The 19,981-nt window shown below is 42.1% G+C and overlaps 1 protein-coding gene across 4 annotated transcripts in view; it reads left to right on the top strand.

The window, feature by feature from the left end:
- UBR3 (ubiquitin protein ligase E3 component n-recognin 3) overlaps positions 1–19,981 on the top strand; it is a 172,366-nt gene that overhangs the window by 128,955 nt on the left and 23,430 nt on the right. For all 4 annotated transcript variants that reach the window (XM_061608528.1, XM_061608527.1, XM_061608526.1 and 1 more), the window contains 3 exons: positions 1,387–1,472; positions 15,582–15,687; positions 19,153–19,253. In XM_061608528.1, coding sequence (XP_061464512.1) covers positions 1,387–1,472; positions 15,582–15,687; positions 19,153–19,253 — 293 coding nt within the window. The remainder of the gene's footprint in view (positions 1–1,386; positions 1,473–15,581; positions 15,688–19,152; positions 19,254–19,981) is intronic.

Genomic DNA, 19,981 nt, shown 5'->3' with positions numbered 1-19,981 from the left:
CAAAAATTGGTGACATAAGCTGCAAAACTGGGGATATTAATATTTTGAAATGTTACTGTTTTAGTAGTGTGCAAATATATTTTAACAAACATTCTATACAAGGAGTCATCTTCTGACTTGATGCAGTTGGAATATTTACAAAATATTTTACTTTGAATGAAATACTTCCAAGTTCTCTGCATTCTTCTGATTAGCTATACTCAGTGAAATGCCACAATTCAGTGGCTAACACAACACACCTAAGCGGTCTGTTGAAGTTATGAAATCTTTGCTATCCCTCTTCCTGTGGGGGGAAAATAACAAAGCAACTGGGCTGTACTATGTTGACTGGAGTATTAAAGCAACGCTGTTTCTGAGGACAATCAAGTATCTGCTGAGCTACCTGACTGACCCTGGAAAATCTAGATAGTTTATCACAGGGTGTTTGTGTGGGGGCACTTTGTTAAATACTATCCCACCATATTTCATGGGGAGGGTTATGATACTCCTTCAAGCTTGAGAGTTCTTCCCAGAATGTAATACCTGTCGGTATATATTTACAGCAGTCCCGTCCACACTCATGTAATTCCCTGTTATACCCGCAATCAGGCACCTGGGTTTGTGTATATATATGAGCACGCTCAGTGAATGCTTCTTCGTGGTCCTCATCAGTGTGAGTAGTTTTGTTGGAGAAGAATATTTTAGACCCGTTTATTATTTTTTCACAGATATATTATGGTTTTATGAAATTCCTATACAAATAATGTGGTGTGTTCTCATGATTTTGTTTACAGTCCCTGACGAAGGCCAAACCACAGAGTGGCCGAAACGCGTTGGGCTTTTGTCATAATAAATATATTTTTTCAAGCATTTTGGGTTTCCTCCCCTTTTTTCTTTCTTTTTGCTTTTGGATGCTTGCCACCTTTTGCTGTTGGAGTATTAAAGCAACAGTGTTTCTGAGGACAATCAAGTATCTGCTGGGCTACCTGATTGACCATGGAAAATCTAGATAGTTTTTCACAGGGTGTGTGTGTGTGTGTGGGTACATTGTTAAATACTATCCCACCATATTTCATGGGGTGGGTTATGATACTCCTACAAGCTTGTATACCTGACGGTATATATTTACGGCAGTCCCATCCACACTCCATGGTAAGCCACTTCTGATTTGCATACATAACAATACTTTACTTCTAATTTATATAGTTATTTCTGCATTATTCATTGGTGAATAAGAAGAGAGCCCTAATTCTACCAAATTTGCTAGTTGTTAAACATTTAAAAACCCTTTTTAAGAAGGGCTCAACTAAGGTGAAGGGAAATTTACAGGGGGAGTTTTATTTGTTTAGAATGTTTACCTTCAGATGATTTACCTATAGGCTATTCCATTTTTTAATTATTATTCAGGACAAACTTGGAACTTGAACTGGTTCATCGGGGAGGCAATCTGTGTCTAGGAGGTGCAAGCACAGCTGGAAAGAGATCATGTTTACGTATGTATAACAACTTTCAATGTAATTTAGATTGATTTAAATATGAACTGCTTAGAAGGTCAAACTTTAAATATTTTGAGGAACCTTCATGCTTTTTTTCCTGGTTGTGTTTTCTCCACCAACTGTTTAACATTTCAGATAGGTGGGCAGTTTGTTTCCGACCTAGAGTTGTGATCTCTATATTGGTCAGGAAAGTTATCTGGCATTAGAAACTACTAGAGCAGTCAGTTTCCCACTTGGAAGCACTTCTTGCCCCAGATCCTGATCAGGCAGATGCAGCTATATCTGGTTTGAAGGTGGTTTCTGGTCTGCAACTGTGCTTTGAAATGGCTCTGTAGGGCAGACTTTATGGGAACTGCCTGGTGAAAACAAGAGAGTTTCTCTTTCTCCCTCACCTTTCCTCTTGCAGTGCTACATCTTTTAGGAAGGGCACAAGCTCAATTAATTAAAAAAAAAATACAACAACAACAAAATAGATAGAGCCTTTCCTCAGATTATTTATTTATTGCACTTGTATACCGCCCCATAGCCGAAGCTCTCTGGGTGGTTTACAGCAATCAAAAACATTAAAACAAATACACAATTTAAAAACATATTTTAAAAACAATTTAAAACACAATTTTAAAATTCAAAACAATATAAAAACAATTTAAAAACACATGCTAAAATGCCTGGGAGAAGAGGAAAGTCTTGACCTGGCACTGAAAAGATAACAGTGTTGGTGCCAGGCGCACCTTGTCAAGAACATTATGGAAAAAGAAGCTAAGTACAATCTGGACTATTATAATGAAGGGTACAGAAAATCTCCAAGTTGCCAGTGGCTGTTACATACATGCTTACCTACGCATAAAGAGGAAAAATATGTAAAGCACATCACCTTCTGTAAGTAATTGAAAATTCAACATTTATTGTATTCTACATCACCTGGCTCCCTTTATTGTTGTGCTCATGATGGCAGCAGGTGGGAGGGGGGAGAAATGGGACCCGCGCAAGGCTACTGTGTATACCCATGTAGATGAAATGTATTTGGCTTGAAGTTTTAAAGAAATGGTAGGGTAATGCAGCCTATCTTTTACTCTGTGTGCAAATGGTGATATTCTCCAATAGAAAGTGGCGAAACAAACTAGCCTATTAAGTGAATCTTATTTTAAACAATGTAGGATTTGCTAACATGATTTATTTTTTCTGTTTATTTTAATGTTTAATTTCAAATTGATAAAGCACATTATTCCTGCGTATTATGACAGGATTTGTTAAAAGTACAAAAATAACTATAGCATGCTTTGTTTAGACTGCACATTCTTACCCCAAAGTCACTTATACCATACATTTTTAATATTAGCATTTACTTCTACAAAACAAAATGTAGTGACCATGTGGCATAGATAGTGGTGACTAAAAATAAATTTCTTGCATGAATATCGCTTTGCATACAGACAGAATGTATCCCATGTGATGCACTTATGTGTGATGCATGTATATATGTCCAGAATATTGCCATTTCTTCTTTTTTACATTTTATTTCTTCTTTGTCATACAAATATCGGAATAGTATAAAACAATACATAACACACAACAAAAGATGGAAAACATGGATTTGGTGCAGCTTCCTATGTTGTATAAATGTATCCTATGTGATATGATACACGTAGTGATATCCTTTGGGGGAAGGGCTGTAGCTCAGTGGTAGAACTGCTTTGCATGCAAAGGTCCCATGTTCAGTCCTTGGCATATATATATGTAGGGTGAGAGAAACTCCTGCCTGAAACTCTGAAGAACTGCTGTAGTTGTAGACATTGTAGACAGTACTGAGTCAAGTGGTCCAACGGTATAAGGCAGCCTCCTAAATTCCATGTAGAAAGTTTGGTATGTGCAGATCCTTATATTTCTCATTGCAAGCGTGTAATTATGTAAGAAACTGCACAATGAAACTCCTCATTTTGAGAAGTTTCCCTCTTTGAAATTTACATGTGGCCATGCTGGACTTTCTGGGCAACTTTCCACTTGCATGCATGTTGAATTGTTTTCACTGATTGGTTCAGTAGGCTTCAGAATCTCGTGAAAGATGTTATTGTATAGAGACAATGTAGTCTACTGAAATGATCACTGCCTAACAGTGAAAAAAGGCAAGCACATGCCTAAAGATCCAGAATGTCACTAAAATTACGCTGATATGTATGGCAAGGCTTTTATTTTATTTCTAATTTTAATGTGGACGGCAACTTTGATAGCTTCAGAGCATTTTGAAATAGTGTAGTGCATGCAGAAGGAATGTGAAGAACTGCTTACTTGGGATTTGAGTTTTGCGGTGCATTTGTAGGGCTGTATAGATTGACTACATTTATGAAGTAGATGACATTCTAAGAACAAATTAAAAGTAATAAAAATATAGCACAATGGAAAATAATATAAAAAGAAACAGATTGAGAAAACAGCAAAAGTGCCAAGATCTTACACGCTCCTGGACATCAGCCATCTCATAGGACCTATTCCGTTCCAGACTCATTGTATGCTTTGTACTTGTGCTCTCTATTGCTGTAGCCTGTGGGCCTGGAGAGGCTCCTAGATTACTATACAAAAGGAGTGGGGAGGTCCTTGGGTTGTTGAGAATGATCAGAGGACTTTGCATCATGCATTGCATGTGTATATGGACTGGGGGGCTTAGCTATGAGGATTCCCACCATGTGGGGAAGGGGGGCACCCTCTATTACCAGGAATATACAGTCATATTAAAATTTAAACTAGATGTTTAAATTGGGTTAAAGCTAGAAAGGCTTGCAGAAGAAGAAATATAACTTGGCAGCAAAAACTACAAAGTTAAGTTGTCAGGATAGGCTTCTTTGGAGAGACTGTCCCATAGCTAGTTTGCTACTACAGATAACAATCCATTTCAGATATAAAGCTAAACCATGCTTTAGTGCATGTATGGGGAACCTTTGGCCCTCCAGAGGTTGCTAGACTGCAACTCCCATCAACTCCAGCAAGCATGGCCAATGGATAGCTGTGATGGGAGTTGTAGTTCAACAACTGCTGGAAAGCTATAAGCTCCCCATACTTGGTTTAGCACTACATGAATGAACAAAAATGAGCCTTGGTCTTGCACGCTTGCTGCCCTCTTCCAGTGCATCTATGAGGAAATCAGAAGCATTCCTGGACTTTATTATTGCATCTGAATTCGGAGTGGGTTGGGGGAGGAGGGTTCTGTTTAGTTTAAACTGTGGTTGTTGAAACAAGTCAGGATCACACACCATGGTTTAATCCTGGCTTGTTTCAACAAACTGCAATTTTACCCTACTCAGATGTAACATAAACTCTGGATAATTTAAAAAATGAAATGGATGCTTTAGATCTCTTTGCAGCTGTGTCAGAGTAGAAGTGGGAAGTACATAAGACTCACCCAGTTTTGTTCACGTAGCATTAAACTACAATTTAATGTTACATTCAAACCAACCATTTTCTTGCTCTGTTGTCCCACAGATCTCTCCCCCAGGGCAGAGTCTCCTCAAATCTTAAAGGACAAGGAGGTACATATGGTTCCCTAGGGTAAACTAATAGTATATCTAAAGTCAGTAGTTTGCCATAAAATCTTAGGTTATGATCATATCCATGGTAGCTATTTGTCTCAATGTATGTATGTGTGTGTGTGTGTGTGTATATATATATATATATATATATATAACTGAATAAATAGGAGGCTTACATTTGATTTTTTAAACTGGGGGCTACACCCACACACACAATCTATTTTAAAGCAAAAACAAATTTTGCTTTTCTCCATTTAGATTCAAATCTTGTATTTACTGAGATAGGATATTTTGTTTGCTTCTCTTTCACCAGGCATGATTCTGTTCAAGTGTAGCCCAGTGAAAATCCTTGCAGATCTTTACTCCCATTGATCTTTCAGTCATTTCCTTGAATTTTGGTTAATGAGGTGTCTTTCTTGTGATTGAGTACAGTGTTCTGCATTAGCCTTGTAACAATTGTAAAGTTTGTTGATTAGATATGGAATGTGGTGTCCCAGGTGAGCTCTTACAGCAGTGAGTGTCAATGAAGATGTGGGAGCAAATAGGTCAAGTGCTGTTTTAGAAGATTGCACCGAGGGGGCAGCTGTGTGCTGGGAAGTAAAATTAGGAATGATTAATGTAGCAGTTCATGCCATTGGCTTAGACAGTGTGACAAGAACAGTGAACTAAATCATGCTGTTTAAATGGCTCTTTTCAAGGCTTAAAACCTGAGGTGTATTTTAGATACATGTATGATATTTGTACTACATAATCTTCAGAAGATCTTTATTGATATCAGGAAAGCAAAAAGCGTACCTATAATCTCCATTATTTTCAGCTATTATACAGAAGGCTGCCAAGGCAGGAATTGTTTTTTGAATTTTGCAAGTCTTCAGTCAGCTTCCTTATGCTCAAAAAAGAGTTTTCTGTTTATAACTCTTATTTATTTTTGGTAATATCCAACATTAGTCATATGTGGAGTAGACCTATTGAAATCAATGAACTTGAGTAACTGAGTGTACCCTGTGTATAACTTAGTTGAATATCACCCTTTATATTGAAAAATAAATGCAGATTATTGTTCTCCCATGTAAGATGCCTCAGGTGGGTTTGAGCTCACCCCCCCCCCCGCTCAAAGGCAGAAATGCTGTTGCTTCAAAAAAACTGTTGGCTCTCTCTCCCTCTGAAGCCTCCATTTTCTCCTGCCTTCACTCAGAACAGACAATTGAATACCTCTCTTGTCTTCTGTCTGTTCCAACTCAGGCTTGTGCTGGTTTTGTTTGTCTCTGTGTGCCTGTTGGGTCAGTCAGGGCCCTTGAGATCTTTGACTGTTTTTGGAGTTTGTTTCTATACCCCTCTGTTGGGCTTGGCTACAGTACTTTCCTGAGGGAGGGTTCTGTTGGAAATAAAAGCAACCAACCAAAAAGCCCTTTTTTCCTCAGTGTCAAAAACCTGTTGCGTTCTCTTCGGTGTGTCTCTTCACATTCCCATCTGCTCTGAATCAACCCACTGCAGCAACAATGGGAAAGAAGAGTTGGTTCACTGTGACATCCTCCATGATGCTTATGCCTCTGATGGCCCCAGAGCACACTCATAATCTATTAATTGTGAAAGAGCAGGTCTTCCGGCGCATCTTGTCAGTGATCCTGTTTAGAATGATTTTGGGCCCTCCCATGATGGCAGTAACTGCATTGGAAGTATCTGCTTATGATATTTTGGTGGGGGCAACAATCATAATCTTCACTGTTTATTTGTATGCCGCCTTTCCATAACAATTTATGCACAAGGTGGCTCACAATATGAACAGGAAAAAAAGTTACACAACTCACTGTAAGAAATAAATTCAAATGGTCAATAAGTTAACAAAAACATCATAAAAGCATACCATAAATTGATACATCCTTATAATTCCTAATACAATCCAACAATAAGATACAAAAGCATAATCCCAATAACAGCAAAACAAAAAACCAACCATCAGAAATTAAACTTTTACCCAAACAGAAGAATTAAACTTTTACCCAATCGCTTCAGAAGCAGTAGCCTAGAGCAACTGGAGGGCAAAATACAGAAGAGACACTGCAAAAAGCACAGACCTCCAGAGGCTGCAGCAGGCTACCTCCTAAACTGCTGACAAATATATGTCTGAGGAGAAAGAAGCAAATAGAGTTACCTGGGTCTACTTCAGGGGAGGATTTTTTGGAATTTGAAGAGTTCCCTTCCAACTCTCGTTCCCAGTTCCAAATGACCAAAGAAAGCTTCCTTTTTAAATCCTGAGGTGCTGAAACAAAATAAGGAAGTTCTCCTGTTTGGTATATAAAAGAAATTGGTGCAAAATAGTTCCATCTCGGCACAAAATAATCCTATCCCTTCTGCCAGTTTTGTCCACTTGCTAGCCATTTCATCTGGCCAGCAACCTCCTCTGGCTGATATTAGAAGGGATACGTCACCAGATCCTCATGCAGTACCACAGGGCTTAGCAGGTGTAAAGCATATAGCAACCCATACAGTATTAGAGTTGGAAGGTACTAAGGATCCTGCTTTAGATCACTTGGAGACAGGTGATGGGGAATGGAGTAATGATTCTGAAATGGAGGAAATTTCATCTTTAGGCTGTTTCAGGCTTCTCATTACCTACCCTTGCTATGTAACACCATGGCAGCACTGGATCTCAATGCACCGTGTGAGAAACCCTACCCCATCTACTGCAAGAGGTGCATCTGTTCTTCCAGATACAAAACCTAGAGGAAGAGATGCTTCCTTTCTATTACTAGAGACTAAATCAAGTTGTAATTAGTTAAACGTTCTTAGGATTGCACTGTCAAGCATGTCTTGCTGTCCATTGTCCCAACCATGTCTTGCTTTCCATTGTCCAAATCATATGTCACATTACATTATAGTTTAAAACAAATTATGGTTTAATGTGAATGAGCAGTGTGTTGGTGCTTGCTCCTAGTTCTCTGCTTGTAGTTTATTTTGTGGGGAGAGAACTGTGGCAGTAGAGTATCTTGTAATTAAACTATTTGTTGGGACTAGTCAAGATGGGACTGTCAGCTGCACTTCTCAAGTATAGTTAGTTTCTGTGCTGTATTGTGTATATATATATAAACAGCTGACAGAATTGAATGCTGGATACCATAATATTAAATCAAGCTGAAAATGTTTTGTAGAATGTGTTAGTAGGAATGAACTGCTAGTCATCTGATTTGTGAAAGCAAAATATCTTTTAGAACTACAAATGTTCTTAAAGAGCAACAATATAAAGGGCAAAAGCCCAGTTCTCATTTTTTCTTCTTCCCCTTTGTGTTCCCATTAGGGGGCAATGCTAGTCTTTTTCTTTCTGTCCAGTGACAAAAAAAGCAGAACTAAGCTCCCATATAATCAAGTTTGTTTTTGAAAGTATTACAGAAGATACGTTTTCTCTAGAAACAAAGAAACTTCATCTTCAGTTTAGCTAGCTTTTATGGCTGTTACTCTTAGACTGTGACCTGGATAAAGCTAATTTAGCACTGAAATGATCTTAGCATGAGTAAGATTGCATTTGCTAGCCCAGATGCTGCCAGGGAACCAAAACGCGTCCTTCCATTTCTTCACTATCTGAAAGAGAAAAGCTACAATTTCCAAGGATAATAAGCAAGTAAGGGAAATTTTGTGTAAGCATCATTGAAATAAACATAGAATATATGGGAATGGTGCATCCACATTCCACAATGTGAAAAGCCAGGTTTAAATATCTATCTGATTGAACAGTGCAATTCTATACATATTTATTTATAGAACAAAAAAGTACATATCTGTTCAGAAGTAAGCCCCATTGAATTCAATGGGAGCTGTTCTTAGGGGGCAGAGCAGTCGAACTCATGGGAAGCCGGTGGAAGGGGTTCTGGGAGAGGAGCCAGCAGAAAGCTCAGCGGCATCCAATTGCCGTTTGGAAGGCCTCGGCCTAGCAGAATGCTGACTTAGCCAGCAGAGCTGCGTGCAGGGAAAGTACGAGCCTCCACTCCCAAACACCCCGACAGGGGAGTAAGAGCCACAAAATGCAAGTCACCTTGTCCACGGTATACAGACACAGGCGTCTGCAGCTGACATGGCAGGGAAAAACTGGCCCCCAGTGGAGTGCCTGTTGCCATGGCAACAGCAGCCATCCCTGGGTAAACGCAGGGGCTGTACCTGAGGCAGCTTGCCAGTGCCAACCACAGACAGCCAGAAACCCCACATGCCTTGGAAGCCTCCCGGGATTGGCAATAGTGGAATGCACACACACACACTTCCTCTCCACAGCCAGCAGCCACAGCCATCCTGACAGGACAGCACAGCAGCACCCCATATACACACAGCATGCACACCCACCACCCTCTTTGCCAATCACCAGCTCCTGCACAGGCAGTGCAACACAGCACGATTGGGTAAACAGGTACATGTGGAGGCGATGCCCACCACTCCTCTGCCAATCACACACATGCACTCACACACAGAGCTCAATGCAGTGTGACACAGCATGATTGGGTAAACAAACACACATGGGGTCCACCACCACGCACCCCCCCATCGCACCTGCAGTGTGCACCCCGCAGCGTCTACCACACATGCAGCGACCTGCCACTCCAAAGAGTCCCCAACACATATGAAAAGATGCAGAAAGAAAGTTTATTGAAAGGCACAAAGGACAGACACATTGCTACAACCCTGGCACAGAAAGCAGCCTTGGAGGAAACCTCCCACCATGCCCACCCCAGAAATACCACAGCAAATGCTCACTCGCATCTCAGGCTGGGCAGCCCCACGAACAGGCACTCTGTGGCACCACCACCCTGTCCTCCCCTGTCTGCCCTCCACATACCTGCACCCTACATCCATGGACATGGCCAGCCCCATCACCCTGTGCAACCTCCAGCAAGGTATGGAGGACGGGGATCATCACAGACACCTCGGCCACCACCACTGCTATGTTGTTCCGCATCGGCTGCGTGCTCTGGTGGAGGACCTCTGATTGGGCCCGGGCAGCCTCCACGCTCCCATCCACAAAGGCCAGCACACTCACATGGATGCAGTGACTGCCCACAGCTGCGTGGCCACCTCCCCAATTGCCTCATGGATGGCATGTACCACAACTGCTGAAGCAGTGGCAACATCCTGCCAGAGGTGGCTCACAACAGTCGTCTTCCATGCGAGCCTATAGTGTGGCTATCGTGCACAGAAGCAGCTGTGCAGTGAGGGCCCCTGGCACGTGGGCATAATCTCTTCCTGTCCTCTATGGGCACATGTTCCCCATCCGTCTCACCATCACACCACTTCTCAGGCACTCCCTCTGCCTTGTCTTCCTCCACTACCACTTCCATTTCCTCCCCCACCCCAACAACCCTTGTCTCTCAGGCAGGGGGGTTGCAGGGGGTTCTAGATCCCTGTTGCTCAGGCTGGGCTGAGCATCCCTCCTGTCACCAGCAGGCAACAAGGGAGGGGCTGGGCAGCAGCTTGGATGCTGTGGGTGGGCCTCCTGGCCGTTGCTGGGGGAGGGAGGGGATGTGGCTGGGATAGGGGCTGCTGGGGGAAGTAGCAACAGCTCCTCTGTGAGCTGGGCAGGCCGATCCTATCCAGAGGAACTCAACTGTGGGAGAAGCTGGCGGATAGGAAGGCAACATGTGGGTTCAGGAAGTGCCGGCAAGGGTGTCATGGATGGGCCAGGCACCTCCTCTAGAGTCTGCAGCACTGATTCCTGTGGCAGCTGTTGCATCAGCATCGCCACCTCCTGGGAGCTAGGGAGCCCATGGGGGGAGGAGCAGCCATCACAACGGAGCCTTCACCAGATCCCTGTGTGACATGTGTGTGGCCATGGGCCAGGAAAGGGCACAGGTCACTGCCTGGAAACAGGTCTAGCTGGAGGGGCGGTGCAACAGCAATGCCAGCAGGTGGATCCTTAGCAGGCTGCAGGGCAGCAGGTGCTCAGGCATGGCTTCTGTTGCTTGGGCGGGAGCTGCCAGTGGGAGGGGCTCAGGGCTTCAGCTGGCATGTCCTTTGGGCTCTCAAACAGGGTGTGTGTGGTCCGGCTGCTTCCCAGGGACAGTCTGGCACTACTCTGCACATTTTCCCCCAGAACAGTCTTCTGCGTGTCATCAGGAGCTCCCTTGCGCTTCACAGGAGGGGTCGCCTCCAGCCGCTGCACTTGGCTGCCATCAGCGTGCTCATCCAGGGCAGATGGGACAGTGGGAGCTGCAGGACAGAGGGCCACAGTGAGGTCTGTGCCAAAGTTTGTGGCACCCTGCCATCTTGCATGCTCACCTGTCAGGGAATACTTTCCAGTTACACAGATGCCCTTGGTTGGTAGGATCGGGCCAATGATCTCCTTCCCTGGGGCGAGAGCCCAAGCCCCCCATCTGGCCCCTCCTGCTTCCCCATTAGGGGGGTTATGGTCCTGCCATGCCTCTTGGACTGTCCACCCCCTCCCTTCCTGCCCACCCGTGCCTAGGGGGAGGCCTCCTTTGGCCCTAACAATGCCTGTCTCTATGCTGTGAGGGCAGAGGGGTGTGTGTGTGTGCTCTGTGTGTGTGTGTGTGGAGGGGGTTCCTCACCTCCAGAGCTCAACTCCCAATCCTGGGGGCTGTGGCCTGCAGGCACATTAGCAGACCTCCCCTGCCCCACCCAGCTGATTCCCAAGAAAAAATGCAACAGTTAGTAGCAGCACAAGTCAACTTTATTGCACGTAAAGGGCAGCAGGCCACTCCCATGGTCAGGTGGGGAGGTGGGTGGTTCTCCACGATGATCAGCCCTCCTCTCCACTGGGACAGGAAGCCTCTATATTGGGTGCTGCTCTGGGTGGGTGTTGGCTTGTGGAGAAAGGTGGGGAGACAACATCATTGAGGAGGGTAGGGAGTCAGGAGCAGGGGAGGTCTGTGGGGGCTATGGAATGGTAGCTCTCAGTGTTGGGCTGCAGCACTGGCCGGCCTCTCCCCCTTTCCTGTGGGTTGGCTTCCTGGGAATGCTTGCAGTTTACCTTGGATACTGCTGCTTGTGTTGGTGTGTTGGTGTGCTGGTGTCAACGCGCTGCTTGGCCAGGATGACTGGGATGAGACCTGCAAGAGCAAGAGCATGTATAGTGAGGGAGCCAGGGAGAGGCTGTCCGGAGGCGTTACCCGTTTGCATGTAGGTGTGGTGGCTCCTCTGGTGTGGCTGCGAGTGCTGCTGCTACTGCTGCCTCCATGGTAATGGTGTGCCTGCAAGGGAATTGCACAGCATGACGGTAGTGTGGCTTGGTGGTTGGGGCCCTCATCACCTACCAGGCTCCCCTGGCTGCCTCACCGCTGCAGCCGTAGGGCCACCTCTCCTGTGCAGGGGTTGTCTGGGCCAGTGTTGCCTTCTCCCCATACTTTGGTGGGGGCTGGTCGTGCGGCATCCACCGCTGGGCTGCTGGGAGGGGTAGGGCTAGGGCAGCCTGTGCAGGGGGAGGGGTGTCTGGGGCCTCCCCAACACTCTGTGGCGGGGAGTGGGGTGGCGAGATTCTTTGAGGGAGGGCACCTTTTCCGACTGACCTTGTTTGCAAGTCCCCTTGCTGTTTCCCATTTCGCGTGTGTGGTAGTCATGCTGGCTGCCTAGAACTGCGCTACTGCTGCTGCTGGTGGACACCTGTTTGGGAAAGAAACTAGAGAGAGAGGTGTTAGCATATGGGGCATGCTTGCTCCTCCTTTCTGTGGAGGTGTGGATTTTGTAGGAAAAGTGCTGAAAGTGCCTGGTGTTTGTGGAATGTGTCTCCCCAGAACAAAGTGCCCTTTCCCGAAGTGCCCTGGCCCTCTCCTGAGCACTAAATTCGGGAGGCTGACCAGCAGCATGCCATGTCATATGAATGAGTGTGTGGAGTAGGGAGGGCCTGGGGTATGCTCAGTTGAAATCTGGTTGCTGCGGTTGCTGCTTGATGGGCTGCAGACTCCGCCATATCCAGGAAGCTGTTTCAGACAGGTCAGGTTGAAGTTGGCCAGTGTGGATCAGGCCTTTCCCATTGCCTTCCATTGTAAATATTTTCTTAGATTGGCCTTTTTCCCATCATAATTTCCCCTGACTCACGACCGTGGAGGCCACTCCAAACATGAGTTGGAAGTGGCCTAAGTCCCCGCCTTGGTCCCTCCTCCAACATCCCCTTGGAACACCCCTTTTCAAGCCTTATGCCAGCTTCCAGCAGGCTGGGCTTCCCTGGCAGGTTCCTGGCTCTGGCTCTTATATATGTGGATTCCTATGTTCTTATAATTTGGTGCTACATGCCCAAGTCTCAGGTTGGCACTCCTTCCTCCCCACATGTGCTACAGTTTTTACCTTGCATCTGAATTCTCAGCAAACCATAGCATGCTTTTTCATCCAAACCGAGGAAATTATGGTTTATTCAAACCTTGTTTTGCCCACATGTCATGTTTTGTTCCCGGTTGTGGGCAAGCTATGTTTGAGTAAACTATAGTTTCCTCAGTTTGGATTGGGATGAAAAGGCAAGCTGTGATTTGTCAATAGTCTAAAGTAAGGAAGGAAATTGCAGTACATGAGGGGAAGGAGTGGGTAGAAGGAGTGCACAAGGCTCAAGCCTCTTGTACACATAATGCCAGATAATGTTTAGAGTATGCAACATATATATTTTCCATAAACCACTTTCTGCTAGTTATAGCTTCCTGTTTTCATAACAACAAGCTGTATGGTATAAAGTATATTTTAAGAACTGGGAGGAGCGCATATTCTCATTGCAGTTTCAACAGCCAGAGTATTTTTTTCTGAAAGGCTGCAAAATAGAAATATATAAGAGAATGCTCTCATTAGAAATAAATAAAAAGAGTCTTTTGCCAGGAGAAAGAGGAACTTGTCTTGCTCTCATTCATTGCATCCGATTCAGAAAACAGGTGATAGCAATCAGTTCCAATGTCATCTGTGCCTTCAATTATTTCCCAGACTCCAGGAACTAATTACAGCCCTCAAGCTCTACTAAAATCAGCTGACTTCAGCATGAGGCTGTTTCAGCTTCCCAAGTGCCTATGAATAATTGTCTATTTGTGGAAAATCAATTAATTCCTTTTATGATTTATATTTAAATGTGACATCTCTAGGAGTCTTGTTCAGATCCTAGCTAGAGAGATGAGAGGTAATAAATAAAATAAGGGAAGCGTTGTAAATAATGGTTTTCTATTTTGTAAGGGAAACAACAGATAAAGTTCTTTGGGCATGAAAAACATTAGGCAAACTATAAACTGATACTGTCAACAAAAATATTTGATATTATGAAAGAGTTAATAAAAATAAGTTGCATTTTGAACACAGAAGTTTAAATTTAAAATTGCATAAAAATGTTATTTGCTTTGTATAGATTTAATTGCAAAAGAATGGCAAAGAAGCATATGAGAAGAAATTCAGATTTCTACACGGATCCCAAACCATGGGGCAACTCTGATTATCATACCTGCATTGGTAGCCTGGCTTGAATAGAAGAGAGAAATTATGAGGGATAGATTTCTATATCTGGATTAGTTTTGTATTCTTTCGTCAGTCGTTTTCTGCAGAGCCAGAAAAGATCTAAGCCTCAGCAGTCATGTCATGCTTTGTTCTAAGCTGGTTCATTTTGTTTCAAAGAATCCCCCAGAGAAAATAAACTTTGAGCTGCATCAAAATATAGCCATCTCTGTATTATACACCAGGAGTTTTAAACACACTATTTCTCTCTCTCTCTGTCTCTCGTGTGTGAAAACTTGTTATATTTATTTGTCACATTTTTATTATAATACACCACTATGGTATGGTATTTTGTAATGTTTAGCAGTTTATAAATATCCCAAAGAAATAAATATTCTGTCACAATCCAGTCAAAATTAACCACTTTTAAATCCCAACAATTCAGCGGGAAAGGTTAGCATGTTTAACTTCCGTTGGATTGCATTTAGGAAGCTATGCTTTGCTCATACGTTAGTTTGCCCACATACCATGTTTTGATTGTGGTTTGAGAGCAAGCTGTGATTGAGCAAAGCATGTTGTAAAGGCAAAGAGTTTAAGACATTGTCCAAAAGATAACCACATACTGAAAATGGGTAATAGAATTTGCCCCTTGAGTGAAATTAGAAACAGTGATTGGCTCTTTGATTACAACTCTCTAGAGAAGGCCTGAGACACCTCTGTTTCACCTCCCTGTAGCAAAGGCTGAGCACCATGATTCTGCCACCATGGTGCACCCCATCAATGCTGCTTGAACTGTTGCAATACAAAACATTATTTATATATTACATTTGTATCCCGTTCCTTTTCCCAGAGAGCTCAGGGTGGCATACATAGGTTTATCCCATTGTTAAGAGATAGTGATTGGTCTAAGGTCATCCAGTAAACTTCTTGGCCAATGTAGGATTTGTATCCAGTTCTTCCTGTTCTAAATCCAACAAACTATTTACTATATGACCCTAGCTCTCTATGCATGCTAAAGCAGCAATAGACGTTTGGATTGCTAATATATTAACAACTAGTAATCAGTTAGGGAAATACAATAATACAAAATGTACATACAGAGAATTAAACGTGTTGCAAAGAAATATGAAATATTTTAATTTCGTCCAACCAAATAGTTAATTCATCAGCTATTCTTCTCTGTTTACCCATTCAGATCAGCTGTTTCATGTGTTGGCTATGCACATGCGACTGTACAGCATTGATTCTGCATACAACCCATGGAAGAAACTAACCCAATTGATGCATGATGAGAATTCGCAGTAAGTACAGTTCTGTAGACTAATTTCTCTGTGAAACCTAGTGTTTTAACCTTGCGAGGCACCAAATAGAGCAGTATATCTCTGCTCCTTTATACTTATCTGATGTTTTTAATGATGTTTTTTGCTGATTTTATTGTTATATGTTGTATACTGCCTTGATACATTTTTAATAAAAGTGTAATTTATAAATACGGAAGTAAATATACATAAATTTAAAGATACCTGTTCTCTTAAAATCCTATTGTGCAGCACAAGGATTTTGCTCAGAACTAAAGTCCCATTGTAAGCTTGATATATAGGGCTTATCCGCATGGGAGCATTACTTCGTACTAAAGACCTCCATTTTCTATTTGCACCATTTGCGGTGAGTGCTCAGTGCTAGTTACAAATATGGTTGTCTCCATTCACACAAGAGCAGTCCTTCCTCTATGAAGGATCAATCACACAGTTTCCTAATGACCACCCCCTCTAATTTTACATTTCCATTCCCTCTGGTTGCTAGGGAACCAAGCATGCCCAGTTTATTTTAACAGCTGCAATAGATTCCTTTTTAAAAAAACCGGGGGGGGGGAGCAAAAATGGTGGGTGAAAGGGAGATGGAGAAAGAATACACCTTTCTCTGTTTACACTGACCATGACCGGAGGACCCAAAATTAGTGTAAACACTCTAGATCAGAAGTTCTGAAACCTTGTCCCCTATTGTACCTCATCCGAATTGCAAATCGTCTTTGTGGGCACATGAAATGATTTTATTCCTGTTTCCGCAGTTGTAATATGTTGTGCTAATGATCTATGGCTTTTAAATTTATTTGTATTGTTGCTATTATTTCTTCTTTGAATTCTAATATATTGAGACCTTTTCACCTTTCTCTACACAAAAGCTACTTCAGTACCCCAACAAGCTGAGGTTGAAGAGCTAGTCTCCTAATGCATCACCATATAATCATCTGCCTTTAGATACGTTAAATCGGGTACCCAGCATGGCAATTACAAAGAAACTAGCTGGACAAGTTTATTTTGAGTTGAGGAGAGCAGCAGGAAGTTGCTTGTCAATCTACAGGAAACAAAATGAAAGAAGTGAGGATATAGTGGGCATGGAAAGGAGTGTAATAATAAAGTAACGATTGACACTCACCTAAAAATGTCAAAGCAAAGTGTCTGCAACTACTAGTGGAGCAGAGTGGAGACATATTTTTCTCCACTTTTCATATTATCAGTGGATTGGGTTAGTACATATTTATAGGGAGAAAACTGCAATAGCTTGTGTTCACTTGTAACAGTAAACCACCATGTAGATAAACCTACACACACACATGTATACATAGACAGACACACACACACACACACACAGAGAGAGAGAGAGAGAGAGAGAGAGAGACTGGGTAACTAATTTGTCAGTATCTCAGAACCTTGTATTAATTTACAAAGCCCTGAACAACTTAGTTCCACCTGAACTCTTATATCCCAGCTCTGTCATTGAGATTATTTGCAGGAGCCTGGTTGGTCATCCCCCAAGTTGGTGAGGTTCATGTGACATTGACATGAAATTAGCCTTTTGTGTCATCTGCCCAGTCCTGTGGAATGCTATTCCAATAGAGATTCACCAGGCACTTTCTGTTTTAACCTTTAAATGTTTGCTGAAAACTTTTCTATGTCAGCAGTCTTATGCATAGAATTAAGAAAACATCTTCGGTAATAGTTGATGGAAGCTGTGATTTTAAATTCTTATGTGGTTTTTTATTGTATGTGGGGACCACTTTGATATTTTTTGTTAAATTGCAGTATACAAATATTTTTTAAAATAAATACAACATGTTACATAGTTGTAGACTGTTTATGCCTGCAGCGTGGTACATTTTGATTCTCTTTACAATAAGTGCTCTATCACTATCAGACATTACTTTACTTTGCTTTTTATTAACTGCTTCTGTAGCAGTGTTTTGGGAAGCCACACTTATCAGCCTTCCTCATATGCATTGAAGGAATTAGCAGGATGAATCATTTCCATATTCTAAAAAGACTTTATAAAAGAAAAGTTTTCAATGTCACAATGAATAAGTTACTTAGACTTTTAATAAATGACAGAGCAGCTTTTAACTGCTTAATGTGCTCTGGTGCTTGACGTAAGCTTAAAGGAGCTTATCTCAACCTTGGCATTTTATATAATTTTACTTCTTCAGTTCTAGCAAAATGAATACATTTAGCCAAATGGTTCACTTGTTCTGCAAGTCTTCCATATTTTTATAATGTCAGGCATCCTATCAACCATATAAATTGAAATGTTGCATTAATTGTGCAAACATTATTATTTGACCTGCATCCTGTAAAATACAATTATTGTTTACCATTTTATTCCAGTTGAAAATTGAGAATTCATTTTTAAAGTTGTTTGTTCTAAATTTAGCAACTTACTAAAATTCATTGAAACAGATCTGAATTTTCGAAAAGAATCATAAGATTACAACTATAAAATATAACAGCTTAGGCTAATTTTATTTGCTATTTTAAATGTCTTTGGTTGCAATCCAGCATGAAGGAGGCCAGAGGGAATGGAGCTGGCGGAAGGGGCCACCACACCCTACCTTTCCAGGAGCCCTGGAGAGGGGAGCATGCTGGCTGCACCAGCAGAATTTGGTGGAAGAAAAACAAGTGTATGTTTCCTTCCGCCACTCTTTCTCCCAGTGTAGCATCTGCTGGGACTGGGGGCTGCTGGCTGGAGCTGAATGGTGCCAGGATGCGATGCAAGTCCTCCCATTGGCTCCACCCCACTTTTCCCCCCACTCAAAATGACTTATTTTTAGAAGCCAGTTTTAGAGAAGCAGGCAATCAAGGCAAACAGACTCTACAGTTTACCCCGTCTCTGTACAAATCATTGCTTCCATGTCAATCACTGCTGCTACCCTCTTTGGCTGATACAATGGAAGGTGCAAGCATTTTGAGATGTTTCTAAAGCTTTTTTAAAAAATGTTTTTAAAGATGTTTTGTTTTAATATATTTTAAAGTCTGTTTTTATGATGTTTTAAAGTGTTTTTAGTGCTTTTGTTTGCCATCCTGGACTCCTACTGGGAGGAAGGGAGGGATATAAATCAAATAATAAATAAATAAATAAGCAAGCTTGTATTTCACTGAATTATTGGGCAGAATGCTGCCTGCGCACTTTGCTTTGTATCTCTGGTTTGGACAGAGATTTGTCCTCTTAGACCTAGGCAGTCTGCTTGCTTGTGAAAGTAACACAAAAGGAGGATGAGCGCATTAGGCTCCATCCTCCGTTGATCCCTGTTGCCCTCCACAAGCTGGAAGGTGAACTTCTGAAGTAGATCTGAACTCCTAAGCACAAGCTTCTAAACAGATATTAGTGTGTCCTGATATACTTACAATGTAATGGTATTCCATCAAGAAACATTTATAAAAGTTCAAATATGATGGGTTATAGTGCTAAATATAATTATTTCCGTAATGTTTCAGGATGAGCAGTGAAGAACAGCCAGAAGTTCCAGTGCTTTATAGAGATGTCTCATCTCTTTTGCTCATCCAGATTTTAACGATGCCACAGCCATTGCGCAAAGGTATGGTACAAAAATGCATAAATAATAAACTAGTCACAGCGAGTTTCTCCCACCAGCGGCTTTTTTAAAAGGACAGCAAATAAAGCTTCTCTGCTGAGTGCTCAAATAATGACTTTGCCTTATCTCTGGAAGTTGACATTGAACAGAAATTTTTGTTGTGGTTTGACAGGCTTATCTGTGACTCCTGTCTTCTCACCTTTATCAGGCAACAGTACAGTAAAATAATGAGGCCTGAGAAATTACTATTAAGTTCCTTGAGCTGTTGGGGGAGAGGGTGGGTCCTTTTGTCTGACCTTCATTTGTTTGCTGTAGTGGGGCTGCTTAATATTTCACATTGAACTGTGAAAGCCTAAGGGTGAAAGAGAATAATTTATTTTAATGTAACTTCTCAAATTGTAGCAATTGTGTCACACACAGGAAAGATAATTGCTATAATACAATATCTGTAATGGTTGTTGCCTATTAAATTCAGGCAGATGTTACTGGAATCCCAAGATACTTTTGAAGCAGAAATGATTTATTACTGCTTATTTTGGCATGTTTTAAAACTGTTAATTTTATGATTTAAAAATACTAATCCCATTCTTTTTTTACTCCCAGTGATATAGATATATTTTGATAATAGTTTTATAATTTGTTGACATGCTACTGGCTTCTTTTGTGATGTTTTTTTACATCAAGGATGTTCCATTTAAAGGCATAATTAACTATGAAAGGAGCATTTTAAC

Source organism: Rhineura floridana, chromosome 2 (genome assembly GCF_030035675.1).
Source record: "Rhineura floridana isolate rRhiFlo1 chromosome 2, rRhiFlo1.hap2, whole genome shotgun sequence".
Lineage (NCBI taxonomy): Eukaryota > Metazoa > Chordata > Lepidosauria > Squamata > Rhineuridae > Rhineura > Rhineura floridana.
This window is presented reverse-complemented; position numbering and strand designations above follow the sequence as displayed.